We start from the raw sequence: 21,532 nt of genomic DNA, 5'->3' as shown, positions 1-21,532 counted from the left end.
CACACGGTGAACGACCACTGACTTGGGAACGCTTCGTCCTCATTGGCCGCATTTGTAACCGTTCGGCCCGACGTGCAAGGAGCAGCGAGGACCCGTCCAACGCTGCTCGCAGCTTTAATCTTTATTGAGTTTGATCACTTGTCATTTTTATTTCATCTTCTTTTTGTCAGTACACTGTAAAATACAGATACATCACATGGACAAATGTTCCTCTTCGTGCTGTTGACAGAATATTTAAAAGCAATTATAGAGATTCCTTACACAGCAATATCAGCTCATTATGTGGCTTACTGAATGTTTGGAATAAGCCTGTTTCTCTGCTTATCTATGAGAAACATGTCTTCATCACAAACGACAAACTTGAAAAATGACAGTCGCTAGTAGTGTAGCTAATGTCAATGCGGCTGGGTGTGTGGTTATGAAGCACTTGTGAGTTTCTCAGTTGGAATGTTGTGGCTTTCTATTCTCACAGCAGCAGGAACCCCGTGAGGAGCAACAGGAAGGGCTTCACCAAAGCTGAGATTCCCTCAGCATTCAGCGATGGAGTACCTGAACGAGAGCGACACCAAGGCTGAATGCAAAGAGCTTTTATTTGAATCATTGAGTCTCACATAAACTATTTTCTGCTGTTGAGTGAATGTGCAGCATGTTCTCACCCGACTGGCCAGGTGTCTGCGTTTGGTCAGGTGACCCCGTCACTGCCCTTTCGAGAGCGGCCAGCTGCTGCTCACTCAGAGTGGCTCGCTGTTCACTGGTAACCATGGCAGCGCTGTCCGGTCCAAGAGCCTCCACCTGAACAACAGAGAGCGCCTGCAGGGAGAAAAGATCAAAAGTCTTTATGCGCATAGAAATATACAATTTCAACCCGCTTTCACATTGTATGGTCACATAACAGTCAAAGAATAAACGTATCATAGTATGTCTTAAAATACATAAGGTCATAAATAATCATGAATAAAAACATTGAAGTCCATAAGTCAGTGTACTTTGAACTCAATAACTGGATTTAGCTTCAAGCTGAAAGACGTTGGAAATTGATAACAATTGTTCTGTACAGTTACTTACTTTTAAATGTTGTATGAGCGGGACGCAGGACATGCTGATGAAAGAGAAGACAGCCGGGTCTAAAGAAGCCAACTCGGTAGAATTCAACCCAGCTGAGGGAGACGGAAACAGCTGGTCAGGATGGGTGTGACAAGCAGCTCAGCACAGACCGAGGGCAGCCATCAATTTACAGTACTTGTTTAGGGAATAATACACGGGGGGGGGGGGGAGGGGTGTCTAACCCATGATGTTGCCCAGCTCAGACACTTGTGCTACGGTCCAGGTGTTGGGGTTCCCAAAGGCTGACACAGCAAGACTTTTAATCTGCTGCATGACCTCGGAGGAGCATCGGACACCATCCATCGAGCCCACGGCGTCCCTGTAACGCACATAATTGCATAGTACGTTTTTCTTGACTGACCAATGGTCACTAGCGGTTTGTCCTGTGTGGTGCACGAACTTGAAGGCGTCCACGTTGAGCTGTTGGAGCTCTGTGGAGCTTAGGCCACAGATGAACTGGCTCAGAGCAACCATCTCCACGGCTCCCAGGTGCTGCGCCGTCAGGTTGTTGTATGCAGAGACAGCCGTCCACACCGACGCCATCTGTTGAGACGGGTTATCTTGGTGGGTGAACATGGTGGTGATCAATACATGAGTGGCGCTTTTGTTTTAAACAAATTGGAAATGGTGGCAATCTAGTGGAATTACAGCTTCCGGGTTCAAGATATATTGGAAAAAGATGGATCTTTCCAGTACAAACATTTTAAAGGTCCTTAATGAAGTAACAATAATCTAAAAGTTGTATAATGCACTAGCAGCAAATATTACTTCATACATTCAGGGGTAAATAAGGCTGGTTTTATCCTTCACCTGTGACTCATTCCAGCCACATTTGGCAATTTCCTCCAGAGCGTCCAGTGAGAAGGGGAGCTTCTGCAGGTCCGCGTTGGAGAAGCCCGGAGTTATGCATCCCATCAGCATCACCACACTCTCCGTCATCTGGGACACGGGGCCAAAAGCCTGCAGACACACACAGAAATGCTCAAATGAATCTGACTGTTAAACCCCAAATGATTAACTATATCGATGCAACAACATTAAAAAAAACGGTTCTTGATTGACATTTCAATCCGTTTTGTAAATTTCTGTCAATAAAATACAGTTTTATTACTTTTGGGTTTTTCTTTTGCTGAAGGGAGTTTCAAAATGTTTGTGGGAAAGAGATTTTTCAAACGGATGATGCACTCAGAAATTTTTTTTAGGTTCAGCTAGCCTCCAGAATAGCATTCCTACAGTCCCTTATTATGGCGACATCACCGCCAAAGCCTCCCAGACATTTTAGACCAGATTAAAAAAAAATCATAGATGAACCTCTGTCCCTTCATCAATGCAGCGGAGGAGTCCACTGCTCACTGAATATACAGAACCAGCACCAGTCGTACCTCGGTTGCTCTTTTGCGGAGCACGGCCAGTTGGTCGGCCCTGAAGTCAGAGACGGCGCCGAGTGTTTCGAAAGCAGCGAGGAAGGTTTCATTCAACATCAGTGCAAGCTGGGTGTGTGTCCAGTAGACGTTGTCCATTCCCAGTTCTTCGATCAAGTCCACAGTTATTTCTTTATCATCACTACTGGTGACTGGCGGAGAGAAGAGAGAAACACATCGCAGGTAAGCGACAGAAAAGCACAACGCAGCAAAGCATCACCCTTTGATTTACCTCCTGCATTTGATGTGGTGGTGATCAGATCAAATAATTTTCTTCTAAGGGCATTGGAGGGGTGGGGCATGCCCGACCTCAGGGAATAAAGGACGTCCTTCATCCAGGACTGACAGAAGGAGACGGGGGAAGAAAAAGAAAATAGTACATTGAACCAAATACATGCACAAATTATTGCAGCTGGAAAAAACAGTGCAAAACTACCTCCTTGATCTGTTAGTGATGTATCAACTAGGGCCTATTTATCTAATTAATCTAATTAATTAGAGGCTTTGTAATTAATTAATCGAAATTAATCGCATTTTAATTGCATAAATATTTGACCTGAAAACAGTGAGAAGTAATTTTTTTCACATGGATTTTTATTTTTGTTCAACCAATTCCAGCAGACAAGTGTAGCAATAGCATATTTAGAAATATAGTACTTTCAGAAATTCAGGTAGCCTATAGGTAAGTAGACCTTCTGTAAACTATGTTTTTTTAAGTAGACCAATACTTTCAAGTACATTCAGAACATTGGTTATTTTTTCAGACGTGGACTTAGTTACCCTGGTCCTTAAACCAGTCATCTGGTGCAGTGTGGGTTGGGTGTGGGTCCTTGTAACGTCCACGCTAGCTGCTAATTGTTTTGCGTTGAGGTGATACTTGAGGCTCGATTTGAAATTCCTTGTTGCACAGCTTGCACACAACCATGCTCTTATCGACGCTTCCATCCGTGTGTTTATTATAATAAGATTTCCCATTCACGGGGCCACCCGACACGGTCTCGTCAGCTTCTTCGTTCATGTTCACTGTGGTTTGTTGTTGTCTGAAGTCATGAACGCTAGTTGGTGCTCCAGTGTAATCGGTCCTCCGAAACTCATCCAGTGAGAAACGTTCCGCGGTGCAAACAATAAGTGTAAAAATGCGTAAAAAATGTTTAATGTGTTATTTTTTGTGTAATTAATTAATTTTAATTCACATTGTAATAAATTAATCATAATTAAGGCGCTAAAGTCCCGGCCCTAGTATCAACATGTAATATAATGAGCTGCAGATGATGGTTAAGACAAAAGAGGGACACCTTATTGGGTAGGGCGGACGTGGCGTCCTCATCCAGAAGGAGGAGAGGACCCACTGCTTTCATCGTCTCAGCTGACCAATAAGATGGATCCCTGCAAACGGTTTCACAAAAAGCATCAAGACTCTCTCTTTCTCTCTCTCTCTCCAGGTACTCGGGCGCCCACAGGGATGCTGTCCTACCCGAACGTCTGCGTGACCAGCTGTATCATATCTGCCGTGTGGCGTTGGGGAATGTGCTGGCAGGAAGCCATCTGCTGGAGGCTGGAGTTGAGGACATCGGGGGCCACGAGGAGCAGCTGGAGAGGCTGAAGCTCACATAGAAGCGGCCCGAGCCTTTGCACATCAGCACCCCTCGGTCCAGGCACGCCAGCAGCCTGCAAACGCGGGGTCAATAGGTTCACATGCTGGACTCAATGTGTTATAATAGAAAAGTGTAGGAGCAGTAGGTACAACGTGAAGGAGAAATAAGTGGAAACATAATGAGGAGTGAGGATTCCATACATTAGTGGATTATGTATACGGCCTTCTAGCCACCACGTCTCATTCCAGTTGAACACATACGGAACATCTTGGACCAAAGGGTTGAGCCACCGTCATCAAATGTATTTTAATGCTTAGCAGAGATCAGGAGACCACCTAAACCAATGTTGCCGCTCTAACAGCTCGTGATGTCTGCAAACCTCAGCGTGATTAGTTTTGCTCTTCCTTTAATCTAGCATCCGTCTTGTGTCCCCTTTGCGTACCTCGGCCAGGCAACGCAGAGCCCTCTGGGTCAGTGCGGCGCGAGAAGGCGAGCGATGGGGCAATGAGCTCAGGTCAGCCTCTTGCATCTTGACGAGGAAGGCAGGACACACCGAGGCGGGCAGATCCCTCACCTTCGTGGGCCTGGGAGGGTGCGAATAATTACGCAGAGCGGTTACACGTCATTGTCGGTTATTTTGAAAGATAGTGAGAGGCAGTTGGAGAAAAGGCTCTTTACTGCAGGTGAAGAAGTAGGTATGTCGGAATATTCTTCATCTCCTCCTCAGTGATGGTTTTGAAATAGTCGGCTCTTTCTTTCTCCTTCGTTGCAAAGAGCTTTCTGGCTGCACATCCTGCCTGAAAAAGGTAGATTTATGTCAATTGGTATACAAATGTGTGTGTGTGTGTGTGTACATACCTGCCCTTTGGAGAGGAACTGCGAAGCCCCGGTCACGGCCTGAGCCATGTCCTGCGTATCGGTGTCTGCTACATTGTCGATCATCTCGCAGGGTACTCCCTGAAGGAACGAATATGGCCTCCTGTCTCGGCCAATAATTTAATAAAAATGTAAGTATGTCAAGCAAACAGTACAAAGTAAAAACAACATGCAAACAGCTGAAACTCTGCAATGTCTGCATTAAAAGTACAAAAAAAGATCCATTAAATGTACGATGGGGAAACCTGGAAGTTATTTTTTAAGTGTAATCAACATGAAACAGTTTTTTTTACTTACTATTAATCTCTATGTAACATTTGTAATATACGATAATTATGTAACTAAAAGTTACTTGATCTTAATGATCTTGAATATGACCACCAGTTGGAATTAACACCTCTGCTAGTCACAAAAGAAACAATTGCATGGGTTGGAAGTGATGTTTTTTTGTTCACTGCTGTATATCTTACCAACGAAAGTTCTTTTGTTCGTGCATCTGTTTTGCCAGGAAAGCTGCCTACAAGTTGGAAACATTGCACCAGTTTAGCATATCCTCCTCATTGCTTAACTGACTGAACAGAAACACCGTGAGCGGCACTGAAATCCAGGTTTGTTCCTAGAGAATTCATCAAGAACATTGATAATACGATTCAAAAATGTGTATGCATCATGGAGCGTGTTCCTGGGTCAGTGCTGTTGACAGTGGACGTGTTCGTGGGAGATCACCTGCGGCATCGACCACATTTTACCGGCCACTGTGTCCAGGGAGAGGAAGGAAGGGATGTTTGCTTCCTCCAGTTTGTTCAGAGGAAGCCTGCGAAGCAAGGGACCGGACAACTTCCGCACCAGCTCCGAAGGATCCATTTCCCCAAGCAACTGCAGGGATGACATTCAATTAGCTCTAAGCCGACGGCCACGGTGTGCATCACGGTGCGCGGTCCCTACTCACGCCCTGCAGCATGGCCACCAGCTGTCCCTTCTTCATCCCCATGGTCAAGTTCTTCAGGCCCTCCGCAAAAGGCGGCATGCTCTTGACGTGCTTGAGGACGCTGCTCGGCAAGCCGCCTGCAACCGACTGAAGGTCCACGAGCTCCTCGATGGACACGTCTGCGCACTGGGGGGGGGGGGGGGGGGGAAGCACAATGAGCTGAGACTACAGCGGGTGCACGTGGGAGCCCGGAGTGCCAGCGGTCCTGCAGGCTCACCTCGCCGCAAAGCAGCTTGTCGACCACGGCGCGCTGCTGGCCCTTCGTCCATCGGACGCCGGGTCCCATATTTTTGAGGAATTCTTTGAGTTGTTCGTGGGGAATCTGGGAGAGCTGCGTGGGGGAGAGCAAGGCAACACTCCTGCCCAGCCGGCCCAGGGCTTCGGTGCCGTTCGCCTTTGACATCACAGACTCGATGAGACGCTTCTTCATCTTTAGTCGAGTGTAAGAAGACAAATTATTTTTTTTTTTACTTCCATTCTGGCCGAGGGGGATAATGGCAGACGTTCGGCTGAGGGTAAGTAAGCGATTGGTACCTTTGTAATCTTAGGGTTGCTGAAATCATCGCAGGTGATAAGCTCAGAGAGGAGCTTCCCGCTGATGTCGGGGGTCAAGTCTGCAGCAGGGGAGTAATAACAGGCCAGTATGCCGAGCCTGGAGAGGAAGTGGAAATGTGGCCATATAATAGTAATAGTAGTAGTAATATTATATCATCTCTCACTTAACCGTTTCATAGAGACATTTGACATGAAAAAGCTAAATATATCTCAAAAATAGGTGGTTATGTTATGATAGACCTAGATTGTAACAGAGATTTTAGGTTTTTTCACCTTTTAATTGTATCAATGGTTTTCAAATGTAAAGCACATTCACACATAAATACACACTTGTCCACATTCTCAGCAAACTCCTGCTCTCCACTGAAGCACTCTTGAAACTTTTGCAGAAACTTCTCGCCCAGGCTTGGATTGATATTAGAGATGTTACTCATAGTGGATTGGAACTGGGCTGAGTGGAAAAATCCACACAGCTAGAGGAGAAAATAAAGGGAAAAGAAGCAACAACAGCACTACAAATAAAAGTCATATCATTTGCTGGTGAGTGCATTGGCTCTTCGTCCGTCTTTGAAGTCTGACCTGTTTGTCGGGAGAAGAATCGACGTCTTTAGTCGCTAGACGGGAGACGTAAGGCCCCATCATGGTCAACGCCTCCGTGTTTAGCCATTTCAGTGAAGGTTTGCAGCTCTTCATCAGCACTACGGAGTAAATTAGTCACAAGTCACATTCATAGTCGGCAGAAAAGTGATAACAGGAAAGAGGCAGGAACCAGATGAGATGAGATGTACATCACAAGTGCTTGAGATGATCACCCATTCCTTAGATTTTCTCATGAAAAGGTGATGATGAATATATAAGAATGTTTGACTTTATTATAGAAAATGGTTTCTGCTGGTCATTTCTTACTTGATCTCGGGTCAGACGGAGGCCTCGTTGTACAGTTGAAGTACTTCAGTGTGATCTGCTCTTTCACCCATCTTACCACCTGAGTCCTTTGGTCTTCAGACATGGCCTCATACACCTCCATCAGCATCTCCATTCTGGAATACACAACCAATATGAAACCCCATGAAGGAAAGCTGCTGAGAGAGGGTGGAGGAAGTGATTACATCACGGCGCACTCACATCTTTTCCAGGTTTTGGCCTCTTCCGACATCAGTGGGAAGGTCAATTCCAGTAAGAGGCATATTCAGCAGAGCGGGTTTGGCAGCCCGGAGCAGCGCGTCATACTCGTCCGCCGTCATGTTGTCATCATTATGTGTGGTCAAAGTCTTCCAGCACAGAGGGGCCACAAAGGCTCGCATGTAACACGCGGACGCCACCTGAGGCCACGAGAGACGTGTAAGGAATCAACAGAGTGCCAGTGAGCTGCATCGGCTAATGGCTTATGTTTTATTTTATATCAGTGGAGTACTGACAGAGGAGTTCTCCATCAGCCTGAGCATGTTGGGAAGGTCCCGGAAATTCCACGTCTTGTTTTTCTAAGCAAGACAGACAGAAGACAGTCAACAACAAATGTGTGCTGGCTAAGAAAGATGCATTTAAGCAAATAGTAAATCAAATTACACAAAAAATATAAATGTTTATTGATGTGAAGAAATACTTGACAGTGTGTGTGTGTGTGTGTGTGTGTGTGTATTCGCACCCCTTCGTTGACCCCGTCAGGGGTAACAGAATACAGGACATTGAGAAAAGTGGACATGAGGCTGCCGGAAGTTTGATTTCTTGTTGCCATAAGAAAGTCACTTAAAGAGGATCAAGAGCAGAAACAAATTGTCAGTCATTAAAAACGCCTTTAAACATAAAGTGCTGTGTGTTCATTTGAGACACCTGACTTTTTTTTGCTTCCTATTCATACATTGTGCGTGTACATTTTGGTGAAATGAACCAGACAGAACAGGAACTTGCTGTGAGACACCTGTAATTGAAGATAGTTTCCAGCTGCATCCTCTCCGGCACGGGGTAACCTGCGGAACAGAGACTCCGCATATTTAGATAGGTTGCCCGGTAACACAGCATCAGGACCGTGCTGTCAGGACGGCTGGCGCGGGTCGAGGCAGGGAGGACTCAGACGCAGAGTTTTCCAAACAAAAGGTGCTCTTTAATAAATCCACTGAAAAAAGCGAGGACGGACATGCACCAACGACGGTTACACTCAACATTAGACAATGACGCGACAAGGGACAACAGGCACACAGGGCTTAAATACACTAGGGAGGTGCAGGTGATTGGACACAGGTGGAAACAATCAGGCAATCACAAGACAAGGCAGGAAGTGAAGTTACCCAGGAACACGAGAGACAAGAAACTACAAAACAAAACAGGAAGGAGAACCAAACCGTGACACGTGCTGAGTATTTTAGTGTGTCTTTGGTGTGGAGAGAGAGAAAGCCCCTCACCTTCAGTCTGGCACTTCCTCATCTAATGGAAAGAAAAGACAGAGATAACATTATGGTCATTGCTAAGGAATCTTAATCAGTAGGAGCTCTGTAAATCATTGTTATGGTAATCTTCTCTCTTTCATCGAGAACGTTTTACTCAGTTGGACTTAAAAATAAGAATGTCCTTCAAGAAATGACGTACCATTTTTTCGGCAATGTCTTTGAAGTCACATTTATTTTGAGGCATCCCATCTGGTGGTACATCTGAATAGGTCATTATGGATAATTGTGAAAAGCCCCACTTTATACAAACATTGCCATAAACAACATGTCTGTGGTAAATGCTTACCCAAGGCTGCACAGCCCACAATGAGCAGAAAGAAAAACGTCCCTCCGTTTGGGGCCATGTGGAAAACCTGTCTGTCTGTTGAAGATGACGACGGAGTGAAAAGAAGGAATTAATATCAACAAACAATCAACAGCATCCTTTGCATTTCGTAATGCTGTTCTATTCTGTAACATATTGTGAAAGTTATTATGTTTTGTTATGAGGCCTCTAGTTGTTATGGTGCCTGTCTCTGTGCAATCTTCCCTACAGTTTTACTCTTCCTCCTCTGGGGGGTTGTGATAGTTGCCTCCCTTGTTACCCATCTAGCTCCACGGACTTTAGAACATAACATGCCATGAAAAACATGTCTGCAAGTACATGATATGCTGGTCTGCTCCTCCCCTCTTCCTCCATCACTTTTACATAAACTCAAACTTTAAATTCAACATTGCATCTCACATAATAGAGATGCCTTAACATTTGCATGTTGTTTGCTTTCATTTAATTTGTTTGCTCTTGATGGATGTGTAGAAATAAAATGTGATTAATAATGTTTTAATACAAAAACATGATTAGAAACAAAAAAAGACATTTATACATGCATGTTTAAGCAACATAAGGCCTTCGACAAAATGACATACAATTACAATTGTCAACACACCACAAAGGGAAACAAAAAAGCGTCTTGATTAATGTCTTAATAGGTTTTTACTTACATAATCTGCGTGTGCTACCAGGTAGATTCTTCAAACAATGCAATTTAAAGCAGAGAGGAGTGAAGATGCGCGTGTTGTTCCTTTGATGATCAACTCACAGCTGATGCGAGTTGGCTGGGTGGTTACCCGGAGTCAACAGTCAAATTAGGTGCATCCCATTTAAACACACCCTGTGTGTGTGTGTGTGTGTGTGTGTGTGTGTGTGTGTGTGCGTGTGTGTGTGTGTGTGTGTGATTTATTACGTGATTCCATTAAGCCTCTGAATACTACTGAATTGATCTGAATTAGAGAGCAAGAAAAGACGGATAATCATTATTATTATTATATATTATATCAAGTACTTGGTCAAAAAATATACAATGGGAGGTCAAGCTTTATTCTCACTTTAAGAATTTGCAAAAAGTATTACGAAAATAAAAGGCCCTTTTTTCTTTGCCTTTAAATCGCACTCATTAGGAACCATCGTCACCATGTTGCATCCGAGCTGGCTCCCTGTGTTTGTACGGTTGAAAAATCTGTCAATAAAGTTATACACTGAATAATTAGTGCCTGAAACAAATGTATTCATTATTTATGCATTAATACAAGCATGAGTTAGTTATTTTTTTAACAAAGGGTCCACCCTTGTGTTGCTTCGTACAGAGAAAGACACAAAAGGTGACACATGGGGACTGTTGGCTTGGTTTCACTCCATGGTTCCTTCCATTTTGGAGGCAATAACCGCTTGAAGATTCGGGTTGGAAAAGTGATCTAAAAACAAACAAAACATCCACACTTGTTAGTGGGTGATATCAAGCTTGTGTGTTTTATCAATGTTGTTCATTTGGATCTATGTTACCATGGCAAAAAACTACTGATGCTGGGATCCATTTAAAGGGATACGGCTGGTACAGTTTTGTGTTTCTTCTTGTCAACAAGTCCCACCAATAAACAAAAACTAACAACGCCTTTGTCTCTCTCATACTTCCTGATGTCCGTACACTGTCACACAGATGCAATCCTATTCAAAACTATTAAATTAAAAATACCAAAAAAGGCTTAGAAATATAAGTATTTAAAGCTAAAGCTCGATGTGGCTTATTTCAGTGTGAAAAAACGAACTCATTGGACTTTGTATTTTCATTAAAAAGCACAATACATGGTATTATATGTTAGTGTGTGTGAGTGTGTGTGTGTGTGTGTGTGTGTGTACAACTTACCTGCAGCAAACTCACAGATGTCAGTGGGCCTTTTAAGAAGCACATTTCTATGAAAAGACAGAAAATCAAATATCGACTACACAACTAAAGTACGATTGCAGGAGCAGCTGAGACTATTAATCATCTTTGAAAATAAAAATAAAAGAAAAAGAAAAGCTTGTGATTAACAGGAAAACTCTAAAGAGCTTATTCTTAAAGCAAGCTGTGTTAAGATAACTAACGTTACACATCCAAGTTTACGTTTCTTTTAACTCATAAACCTTCATTTGTCTATTTTCTACTGTTCTAGTCTTGTTTTATTTTATTTGTAAATGAGCAATACTGTTACTGTGTGGATTTCCCTTTAGGTTTTCAATCTTACATTATATCAGAAAACACTATTAAATGCCATAATAATCTTACATCGTGAGCATTGTTGAAGTTGATCTAAACTTACCCTAAAAAGTCCCCAATCATTACGTCCACTTCTGGATGCGATTTCAAATACTTTTCATTGTCGTTTTTCATTTTAACCTGCCGATAGTTAAAAGCGTTGGATGGTTGCTAAGGAACAGCACGTGAACCCAAGCTGTGGCTCGTTGCCATCGTTAGCCTGTGTTACCTTAAAATGTTGCAGCTTCTCCTGCTGCTCTGCACTCAGTTGACCCACTTCTGCTTTCCCCGACCTTCTCCTTCCGGCCATCTTCTCCGCTCGTCTTGATTCTTTCACTTAACGAGAGTCCAGAGATGGAAAACCTTTGAAACCAAACGCGGGCCGCTCGGTAACGGCACGGCTCCTACGGTTTAGGAAGTTGCTATGGAAACGACCTCCAGTCGTTACCGGCTGCGTCCGCCAGGTGGCGGCAGAAGAGAGCGAAACAATTCCCAGCATTTATTTATTTATTTTTACACCCAGCAAAAGAAATGCAAGAAACCTCAATCTTAAAAACCTCAAGAAGACTATTACTTTGTGAGCACCTTTGCGGAGTGGCAATTTCATTTTATGCATTTTATTTAGGGAATATGCTACATATAAAAACGAAATGAAGGTGCAGGAGGTCTTGAAACTACTATCGCGATCAGATGATGAAGCAGAACCCAACTGAAATCAATTCATCTTATTCCTGCAAGGTATTCCTGGAGCCTGGAGCTCAGGGGCCACAACAGAATAACGAGCCCAGCCCAATGAGTCTCAAAGGGAAGACAGCGGGGTACATCAACCTGGGCTTTTCTCACTAACTTTTGTCAACCTATGTAAAAGGAATATGTATTATGTATGTGCTAATCCTCAATAGAAACCATACGAACAGAAAATGAATTGTAATGCTTGACACAAGTGTATAATGAGGCATAAAGCATACAGTTTATTAACACACAGGCAACAGAGAGCAAAGGCCGCTCCTTGAGCAAAACATATTTGAGAGGTATTTTGTTGAAGATACAGCAGAGAGAGAAAGAGAGACAAATCACGGCCAGTTCCTGAGTTTGTTTCCAACAGAAGCTCAACGGAGAACAATAACAATTGTGTCCAGTATCCTTTAGCCGTCTTCAAAAAGTAAAGGAAAGTTATATTCCCTTTTCTGCTCCTCAGTCGCTGTGAAGAAAGAAATAACTTGTGTTGTTCAAGTGGACCGCTTCTGCAGGCTCCTTCAGGGGCTGTTCTTCATTTTCTTCTTCCTCCACTTCTTCTTTTACGTCGCTCTGCAGGATTAGAGGGTTAAAGGTCACCTGAGCCGGCCCTTCTGCAGGTGTTGGGGTGGGAGGAGGCGGCGACCGCGCAGCGTCAGCACACTGTGTGACGAGTCTCTGTCTCTGGAGCTTTGGCATAAATCTGTCCTTGTGTCTGAAAGGAAAATGGAGAAGTGGACTGAAATAGTTTGGGGATTTGAAAAACATGGATGTTTTATATATATATATATATATATATAAAAAACTATATAAAACATCCATGTTTGTTGCACAGCAGGAAATACACACTTCTATATATGTATACTGTATATATAAAATATATAATATACCTCATTATGTAAGCAACCAAAATGACCGACAAGAGGCATAATGAACCAGAGATCCACATGACATGAAGCACCTCTCTACCCCTTGACTGGACTGGCTCAGGAGCTGCTGTAAAGACAGGAGGAGATTCTGAATTCCTAATGGAGATGAAAGACATACATGCAAAAACATGTACGGGTGTGACTGAATGTGTGTGTGTGTGTGATGTGTGTGTTGAGCCATGTTTCCTGTGGCTTGTTTCGTTGTTACGTCTCAGATATTATGAAGACATGCTTCCTGTTAAAAACCAGTGGAGCAGAGGAGGGGGGTTTCAGCGCAAACATCTGAAAGTTCCCTCTTTCTCGTCCCTTTGCCCCCCTCTCCCTCGTGTATCTATATATATATATATATATATATATATATATATATATATATATATATATATGTATACATCTCACACTCTCACACACACACACACACACCAAATTGACCAAAATAGTACACTGTCTGATAGCCGTCTTACCAACAAACACCCCATCATCTGTGGTGTCAGAGCTGCCCTCTACGTCTGTATACACTGGAAACTGCAGGGAGAGAAGTTAACACAAGATACGGCGTGATGTGCTGGAGTCACGACAACAACGGCTACTGCGGCAGCGACACCAACGTCTCTTTGACTCTCACCGTTGGGACGGAGAGACCATCCTCCGACGACTCGACTGGCCCTTTAGCTGAGGAGAGAGAAAGTTATCAACAACTTTAACAGAAAGGAAGCCCCTTCATCCAGTAAAGAAAGATGACCTCTTGTCTAAACAATGCACTCTACACCTATCAATCTACAACGCATCATTATTCAACCCTCCGGAGGTTGGGAAGAAGGTTGCAAGAAAGACAAGAACCAGAAATAAACTATTTCTGCTAAGCAGAATCAGTTGTTCATCTCATCAAATGCTAAAATGTGAGCTTCTGGTGCACATAGATTTGTGTTATTGTATATTTCTTATACATTGTCATGCTTTGTTTAGTGTTACTTTTGGATTCAAAGAACATTAAGACAAATAATTCTTTGATGATTGTGTAATTTTATTTAAAGTGAAAAGGAAAAAATCTTCCGTTCATAATTGCTTTTGCAATATACAGGTGAAACTCGAAAAATTTGACTATCGTGCAAAAGTTCATTTATTTTAGTAATTCAACTTAACCATCTACCAGGACATTTTAGAGCACTTCATGCTTCCTTTAGCAGACAAAGCTTTATGGAGATGCTGACTTCATTTTCCAGCAGGACTTGGCACCTGCCCACACTGCCAAAAATCTTCAGAGATTTTGAATTTGGGGTATTCATAAGCTGTATGCCATAATCATCCAAAATGATATCAAATAAGGGCTTGAAATATCTTATTTTGCATGTAATGAGTCTATATATTAGTTTTGCCTTTTAAGTTGAATTCCTGAAATAAATGAACTTTTGCACGATATTCTAATTTTTCGAGTTTCACCTGTAGCTGCATGTGTTATAGCGAGTGCAAGCGTCTGTTTCTAGACCTGTTATTTTACATTCAGATAGTTGCATGCACGCTGTACCTGCAATGAGTTAAAATATTCAGAGGAAGCGAAGCACAATACCCACGTATGAGAGGGTACTTATGAACAGATTGTTTGGAATTTGGAAAACCCAATCAGACGGGAAGGAAACAGGAGACCTTCCTCATTCAGTTGTCACGGCAACCTTTGTTGACTTCCAGGGTGCATCGTGTATTACGCAAGTGATAAGGCTCAATGATTTACAGGTCCAAATAATCCAAATCACTTCCATGTCTCTGAGACCCAAGAGACCCTTTTTGTGCCTCCCGATAGAGCAAGAAAAAAAATAAAAATAATTTGAACAACAGCTTCAACTAAACGCTGGTCAAAATGTTTGAAATGTCTCGATTCGCTACATTTCTATGCGTGGGAGTGTGTGCATACGTGTGGGAGTGTGTGCATACGTGTGGGAGTGTGTGCATACGCGTGGGAGTGTGTGCATACGCGTGCCCACCCGTTGTCAACAGCCGGCTGCTGGCGTAGACCGGTGTACTCCAGTCACTCCACTGACCGTCATACTCCTCCTTGGTTCGGACTTCTATCAAGTACTCGACGCCAGGCATCGCGTCGACGATCGTGCAGGAGCGCTCCTTCGTCGTCTGTCTCTGCATGGGACACGGACAGAGAGGACGCCGTGGTTCAGGCCAGAAAAAAAAGCCCCGGAGACGTGACGCACGGAGCTACGAAGAGTGAACACACAACTGCCTGCCGGCGCCCACCTGCCCGTGAGACAACGTGGACTCGAGAGGCCGGTATTTGATCTCGTAGATCAGCTCGTAGAAGGGGCCTTGAGGCCTCCAGGACTTGGGCAGTCTCCAGGCAACGGTCATCCTGGTCTCCTGGCCCTCCTCCGTTCGCACCGTCACACCCGAAGGGGGTCCGGGCTTCACTGAGGACGCAGGAGGGAACGCAGTGAGCGACCCCGTTCCGACGGATCGAACGCCGCCCCCCCCCCCTCGACACCCCTGCGCTGCGTACGTTGACGCAAACTTACGGATGTCCAGAGGAGTGAAGCGCAGCGGGGCGCTGGTGGCGTTCCCCGCCATGCTGGTGACACACAGGTAGGCCACGTGGACGGTCCTCCGCTCGTCCTCGTTGTGGTCCAGGGCGCACCAGCAGCGGGAGCGCCGCGCCGAGTACGAGCACGGCAAGCGGTGGAACGCGTTGGTCGGGCTGAGAGGAGGGCCGAGGACAGGGGGGGGGACATGGATGAGATGACGGGACTCGTGTAGACACGTTTAAAAGTAGTAGTATTTATTTGGAAGTATTTTTTTTTCAGGGTGCTGCGGTGGCCTTGTCAGAAATAATCGGTCAAATAATTAATACAAGCTTAGAAATTCTACTAAATCCTCAACTTTGTTCCACCAGCTAACTGTCTGTGGCAGGCAGAGGCAGGAATAAAAAAAAAAAACAAGGAGACAATCACTCTGCAAACATGCAGACGAGCACAACATGCAATGACACAACAAGGGACAAGAGACTGACATGGCTTGAATACACAGGGGGGGTGCAGGTGATTGGACACAGGTGGAAACAATCACAGGGGATGACAGGACAAGGCAGGAAGTGAAGTTACCCCAGGGACACGAGAGACACGACACTACAAAATAAAACAGGACATGGACCCAAACCGTGACATTAACTAACCTAATCAAATGCTTTCTATGAAACATCAACTAACTCCAAAGTCTTAACTGCAAAAGAGTTTTCTTCATAAAATGTATTGTTGTTCATAAAATGTCATTGTTTCTGGTTGACCTTTGAATTTAGATTCTAAAACATTCAACACAACAGATCAAATGCTTTATTATTTTTTGTTTAAAATGTTTGGCCTGATACAGGGCGAATAAGCCATGATACGGGTCACAAATGAGAATAATTTGAAGGATTTATTGTACATTTATGTGAAATGGGGAGCTGCTAACAGATCTCATGTGATTGACCTGCGAGACGGACCAAAAAGAAACCGCATCTGGATGGTGGTTTGTAATGTTTTTCGTTTCGTTTTTCGTGTTATTTCCGTTCATTCATTCATGGATAGTTGTAGTATTGGCACCTGTCCTTACCTTTTGCTGAGAAAGAGGTAACAGGTAGACGATACAGCGAGAGGCCTCTTAGGGGCCCACTCACAGCGAATCTTACTTCTGGGGGAGCTTTTGAAGCATGACAGGCTGGCACTCTCTGGAGGATCTAACATATACAAGTGTATCCATCAATCCCTTTATTCTTTACTAAGTTAATCTACATCAACCTCCATTATTGATAATCATAAAACATTAAAATGGCCATTATTCTTTTCCCAAAATGACATTTTGTTTTGTCCATCCTACAATCTTAAGCACAAAAAATATTCTATTGACAATGATAGAAAGTCTGGACACCATACTACCCGCATGTATGCACTGAAGTATATATGGATGTAAATATGTCTTCATAATGAATAATGAAATGTTACACTAAGGCCTTTGTGAATATGTGAAGTACCATCTCTTCACTCACTCGTTACATCTTCATTTAAATGTGTAGCATAATGCACTTTGCCACCTTTTACTTTTTTTTGCTTCTAAAGTCACGTTGGGACCAATGAGAAGAGCAAAGGACCAACGTCCCGAGCTGTTGGACTCACCTGCAACATTCACCTTTAAGGAGAACCTCTCTCTGCCTCTGTGATAACACGCGTACCTCCCGGAGTCCGTGGGTCTCACCGAGGACAGAGACAGCGAGGCCCCTGTCCCGTCCATCGGCCCCCAGCCTCTGTCTTCTCCTCCCACCGTCCTGCCGTTCCACTTCCACTGCTTCAGCCCCCTCGTGACTCTGCTCCCTTCCTCCGCTCCCTCCTCTTCCTCCTCATAGCCGCTGGCTCCATCCCCCTCCTTGGCCTCGCGGTCACCCCTGCCCTTCAGCGCTGGGCTCGGGCCGGCGGTGGACGCCGCGTGTTCTGCACCCGTAGGTCCGGGGCCTCGGCCCCCCGCTGCCCAGGTCGGCTCCTTCGCGCCGTGTCTCCTGCCTGTCGTCAAAGCTGCGGCTCCGCCTGTGACGTTGACGCTTGAAGGACTCCCCCTTCTGCTGTTTGAACTGTTTCCGTGAACGCCGACCTTCACTCCGTCCACCTCCACGTGACCGCTGCAGGTCAAAAGCAACCTACTGCCCGAAGGTACGACCAACACACCGGGGGGAGGGTCTGGGCATGAAAGCAAACATCATTTGTAACCTTAAACCAACATGCAGCTGTTCTGACTTGTGTATGATGTTGGACAGATGGGAACTTTTTTTTTCTCCTGTACATTCAGAGAGTATAAGTTACTTTTTCTTGGGTATTATTTGTTGTTGACCACAGATATAGTGCGACATTGAATAACCTCTTTTCATTTTACTGTTTCTTTTCCTAAATCCTCCCTCTCTTTGTTGTCTCCCATGTATTTACATTTTTGATCTGACTGTTTTTCTGGTCAATCTCAACTCTCAAGTTATGACTTGAGAAGTGTACACAGCCTCCTGTTCATTGGCCTTAGCTCAGATTCTTTCTCTGCCTTTTGACTTTTCCACACATCTGCTAGTGTGTGTGGACAGGATTCTGATTCAATGCATTTACACAAATTGTAACATTGGAATTGGTCTGAAACAGTGTACATAAATTTTGACATGCAAGTAAAAGGATCTTTACCTTTAGGAAAACATGTGCAGAAATAAAAAATAAAAAGTTGTGAAACAAATGAGCTTCTTATAAAGATTAAACAGGTTAAACAATGACTCACACTAGAAACAGCGCAGTGCTGGAGCTACAGTGCAAAACTCGATTCACCATCTGAAGAACTCTTTTTATTTAACACCTTGCATTTGCTTACATAGGCAAGCACGTTAAAGGTAAGCCAGAACACACTACACATTTTTAAAAAAACACCGTCTTCACAAAGCGTATTATTACCTTTTCTGGGACAGGTACCGTCGAAAATGCCTCGGACCCGTGCGGCGCACAGGACGCACAGCAAGGGGAGAAAACCCCGCATGTTTGCGCACGAGTCTCCCCTCACCGCGTCCTCACACCATCACTTCCCTGCAAGCAGCACAGGTTTGAGATGGCTGTGGCTCTCATCGTCTCTTCCCAATGAAAGCAAAAGGCAGACGGGGCCGTGTAAGCAGTTACCGGCTTCCTCTGCTTGCAGTAAGACCCGTTATTGTGAAATCTAAGCGCTCTTCCCGTTTTTCAGTAGTTCAAACAGGAAATCCCACCCTGCGCCAAAATAAAAACTTTGTTACTGCTTAAAATGTACATGCTATTAATATATCAATCATACTCGGGAAGTCTGTTGAACTCAACTTGCTCTCGTCTTTTTTTGTATCACACATGATGCACTTTTGACCGCCTAACCTGTATCGTTGAGAAACAATAGCACGTATTGTTTTATTATTATGTTCTACATGACATTTTAAGACACAATAAATGTCGAATAAAAAGAAAAAAACATTTTGCAACCCACAAATTATTTTGGAACTTTCTTTTCATCAGATTTTTTTATCTAAATTTTTTCCATGACATTTTTCTTGACCTTATTTTGACTTATTTTGAGTAAGTTTCCCCACCCAATATTTAGATTTCTTTACCACAACTTTTTTGTACTTGCTTTTCAAAAATAAATTGTCCCAATATATTTTGACTTTTTCTTCAAAACATTTTTTAAACTAATATTTTTTACTATATTTGGTGACTTAGCATGCGTTTACATTTTTCAATTACAATTCTTAACACACTATTTTGATTTCTTTAGCTTCATTAAGAACCGTAAGAAGGGGACACAGAATGGTCCTAAGATGTTTTCTAACATTAAACCTGCTTCAAAAGTGCGTTTGTAATAGTCTCTGTTTTGAAAGTGTTGCATCACCTTGTGTGTTTGACTTTGAATGTATTTCATGTGAACATGTGCATGTTTCTTCAACTGAATTTATGCAAGTAAAAAGCAGAAATACAGCCAATTCTGTAGTGATGGGTGGGGTTGGTTCACATCCTGTGAATTATACGCTTCAAATATCATAATAAGTATCATTATATACTGTAAAAAGACAGTTGTTGGTCAGAAAATAACTAAGAAGTGTATATAAATCACCACATAAAAACCGCCAAGCCAGTATCCAAATGCACTGCTAAGCAAATGTACTTCTTCAAAATGTGTTGGTTCTTAAACAATTTTATAGTGTATGCACAGGTATTTTTCTTTCACTGAGTAAAGACTCTATTATCTTTACTCTAAAACCAGTTTTAAATATTTCCTCTTGTCAATAACAATGGGAATAGTGCGCAAACACAAACCAAACCATAATGACGAGATCCTTTGTGAAAAAAGCGTTTTTAGAATCCCAAACATAAAAAAGACGCATAAGTTACATAACAATGCTCCTTAAAGTGCCAACGGTTTATCATTTAAGAGTCAAATAACAGTTATAGCAAAGCAACACCATGAGGAAATCTGTTTTTGTGAGGGTGGCAGGCGAGCACTGATTCGTAGCATTAGACCAGGGGAGGAGACATCAAAAATAACTTCAGGGTCCTTATTTTTAATCTTCTGTTAGAGGAAGATTTTTCTGTTTGTCTTTTCTCAGCTGTGTCTGTTTCCCCATTCTCCTTCGTTACCTCATTCACACGTTGGGTTTTGGCTGGTCTTTTTGTCAAAGATGAGCCGTGTTAATGTTGAGTTTGTGTGTCTTCATCTCCAGGACAGCAAGGAAAACAACGTCTCTGGACAGTAACCAAGAATGCTGGTTATCAACGGTCTGGTACGATTAACACGGCCCCTCACTCACTGATAAAATACAAGAATTCCACTTTCAGCTCTCCAATGTGAGTCCACCAACCATATTCATCTCAAATAAGTTCTGCAGCTGTAACTCAGCCGTGTCCTGACCCTCTGTTGCTCCCTGCAGTCCCACGCGCTGGAAGCAGACACGTCTGTGATCTGCTGCCGGGTCACCCCGCTGCAGAAAGCTAAGGTGGTGGAGCTCATCAAGAAACGCAGAAGGCCGTCACCTTGGCTCACATCGGAGTAGGCATCTCAGGTCAGGAGGGCATCCAGGCCGTGCTGGCCAGTGACTACTCCTTCTCCCAGTTCCGCTTCCTTCAGCGCCTCCTGTTGGTGCACGGCCGCTGGTCCTACCTGCGCATGTGCCGTTTCCTCTGCTACTTCTTCTACAAGAACTTTGCATTCACCATGGTGCATTTCTGGTTTGGCTTCTTCTGTGGCTTCTCTGCACAGGTCAGACAGCGGGGATCATGAAGGCATCTCAATCTCAACCATCTGGTAATTGTGCTCATGATTTCCTTTCCCTCTTTCTTGCAGACGGTGTATGATCAGTACTTCATTACTCTCATTTTTTATGCACTGTCCCCGGTTATATATGTGACAAGCCCCAATGCGACAATATATTGACTAGTGATATAAGACAATACCTTAATAATGTTTTGTGTAGTCACCTGCTGAATTCCTTTAACTACCATTGAGATCATCATGTAAAGATGTCTAGTCACTGTGTATTCTTAGTTTTTGCGAAATGCTGTAAAATCCAGACACATATTTGCTAATGTGTGTGTTTGCGTGCGTGCAATTGGGAGTGCAGGTAGGGCCCAGAGCACATTGTTGCAACCAGTCGCGTGGTTAACGATTGCACTGAAGACAGCAATATGCATATGCTTTACCACAGATCAGTGTTTTACTAAATAAAAGCAGAAAATTGCTGGGTATTGTTTTTTAACTTAACTTTATTTAATGCCCCAAAGCAGTGTGGTCATTTCTACCTCACACTCTGGTTGCTACTAAAAAAT

At 43.6% G+C, this 21,532-nt stretch overlaps 2 protein-coding genes across 3 annotated transcripts; both read right to left on the bottom strand.

The window, feature by feature from the left end:
- Window positions 1-95: 95 nt before the first annotated feature.
- Window positions 96-11,844, bottom strand: otoa (otoancorin). Its single transcript, XM_037453963.2, has 30 exons — window positions 11,765-11,844; window positions 11,164-11,210; window positions 9,270-10,714; window positions 9,123-9,184; window positions 8,939-8,960; window positions 8,458-8,506; window positions 8,185-8,284; window positions 7,958-8,020; window positions 7,665-7,861; window positions 7,446-7,579; window positions 7,119-7,237; window positions 6,870-7,012; window positions 6,519-6,636; window positions 6,202-6,414; window positions 5,946-6,110; window positions 5,723-5,872; window positions 5,467-5,513; window positions 4,979-5,099; window positions 4,799-4,917; window positions 4,563-4,704; window positions 4,000-4,193; window positions 3,821-3,911; window positions 2,758-2,866; window positions 2,487-2,677; window positions 1,915-2,064; window positions 1,505-1,647; window positions 1,287-1,423; window positions 1,066-1,157; window positions 657-810; window positions 96-549 (listed from the first exon to the last, which is right to left on the bottom strand). The coding sequence occupies exons 3-30, from the start codon at window positions 9,325-9,327 to the stop codon at window positions 467-469; spliced, it is 3,366 nt and encodes a 1,121-aa protein (XP_037309860.2). The 5' UTR covers window positions 9,328-10,714; window positions 11,164-11,210; window positions 11,765-11,844; the 3' UTR covers window positions 96-466.
- Window positions 11,845-12,481: 637 nt separating this feature from the next.
- On the bottom strand, window positions 12,482-19,140 carry il6r (interleukin 6 receptor). 2 transcript variants are annotated; one of them, XM_037453889.2, is made up of 10 exons: window positions 18,647-19,140; window positions 17,348-17,902; window positions 16,788-16,911; window positions 15,716-15,894; window positions 15,441-15,610; window positions 15,176-15,326; window positions 13,822-13,868; window positions 13,661-13,721; window positions 13,161-13,263; window positions 12,482-12,985 (listed from the first exon to the last, which is right to left on the bottom strand). In XM_037453889.2, the coding sequence occupies exons 1-10, from the start codon at window positions 18,726-18,728 to the stop codon at window positions 12,730-12,732; spliced, it is 1,728 nt and encodes a 575-aa protein (XP_037309786.2). In that variant the 5' UTR covers window positions 18,729-19,140; the 3' UTR covers window positions 12,482-12,729. The 2 variants fall into 2 exon arrangements, with proteins under 2 accessions (XP_037309786.2, XP_037309785.2); XM_037453888.2 differs by having other exon boundaries at window positions 13,161-13,266; window positions 18,647-19,113.
- Window positions 19,141-21,532: the final 2,392 nt, after the last annotated feature.

Source organism: Pungitius pungitius, chromosome 11, assembly GCF_949316345.1.
Source record: "Pungitius pungitius chromosome 11, fPunPun2.1, whole genome shotgun sequence".
Classification (NCBI taxonomy): domain Eukaryota; kingdom Metazoa; phylum Chordata; class Actinopteri; order Perciformes; family Gasterosteidae; genus Pungitius; species Pungitius pungitius.
Note: the sequence above shows the minus strand (reverse complement) of the source record. Positions and strands in the feature narration are given on the sequence as shown.

Coding starts and splice junctions, on each gene's coding strand:
- otoa (XM_037453963.2), bottom strand. CDS start 9,327: ATGGCCCCAAACGGAGGGACGTTTTTCTTTCTGCTCATTGTGGGCTGT. Junction 6,637..6,869: donor TTTGCTGAGAATGTGGACAA/GTGTGTATTTAT, acceptor CTTCCTCTCCAG/GCTCGGCATACTGGCCTGTT. Junction 4,918..4,978: donor AGTTCCTCTCCAAAGGGCAG/GTATGTACACAC, acceptor TACCTTTTTCAG/GCAGGATGTGCAGCCAGAAA.
- il6r (XM_037453888.2), bottom strand. CDS start 18,728: ATGCGGGGTTTTCTCCCCTTGCTGTGCGTCCTGTGCGCCGCACGGGTC. Junction 15,611..15,715: donor CTTCACTCCTCTGGACATCC/GTAAGTTTGCGT, acceptor CTGCGTCCTCAG/TGAAGCCCGGACCCCCTTCG. Junction 13,869..15,175: donor CAGCCGGCTGTTGACAACGG/GTGGGCACGCGT, acceptor CTCTCTCCTCAG/CTAAAGGGCCAGTCGAGTCG.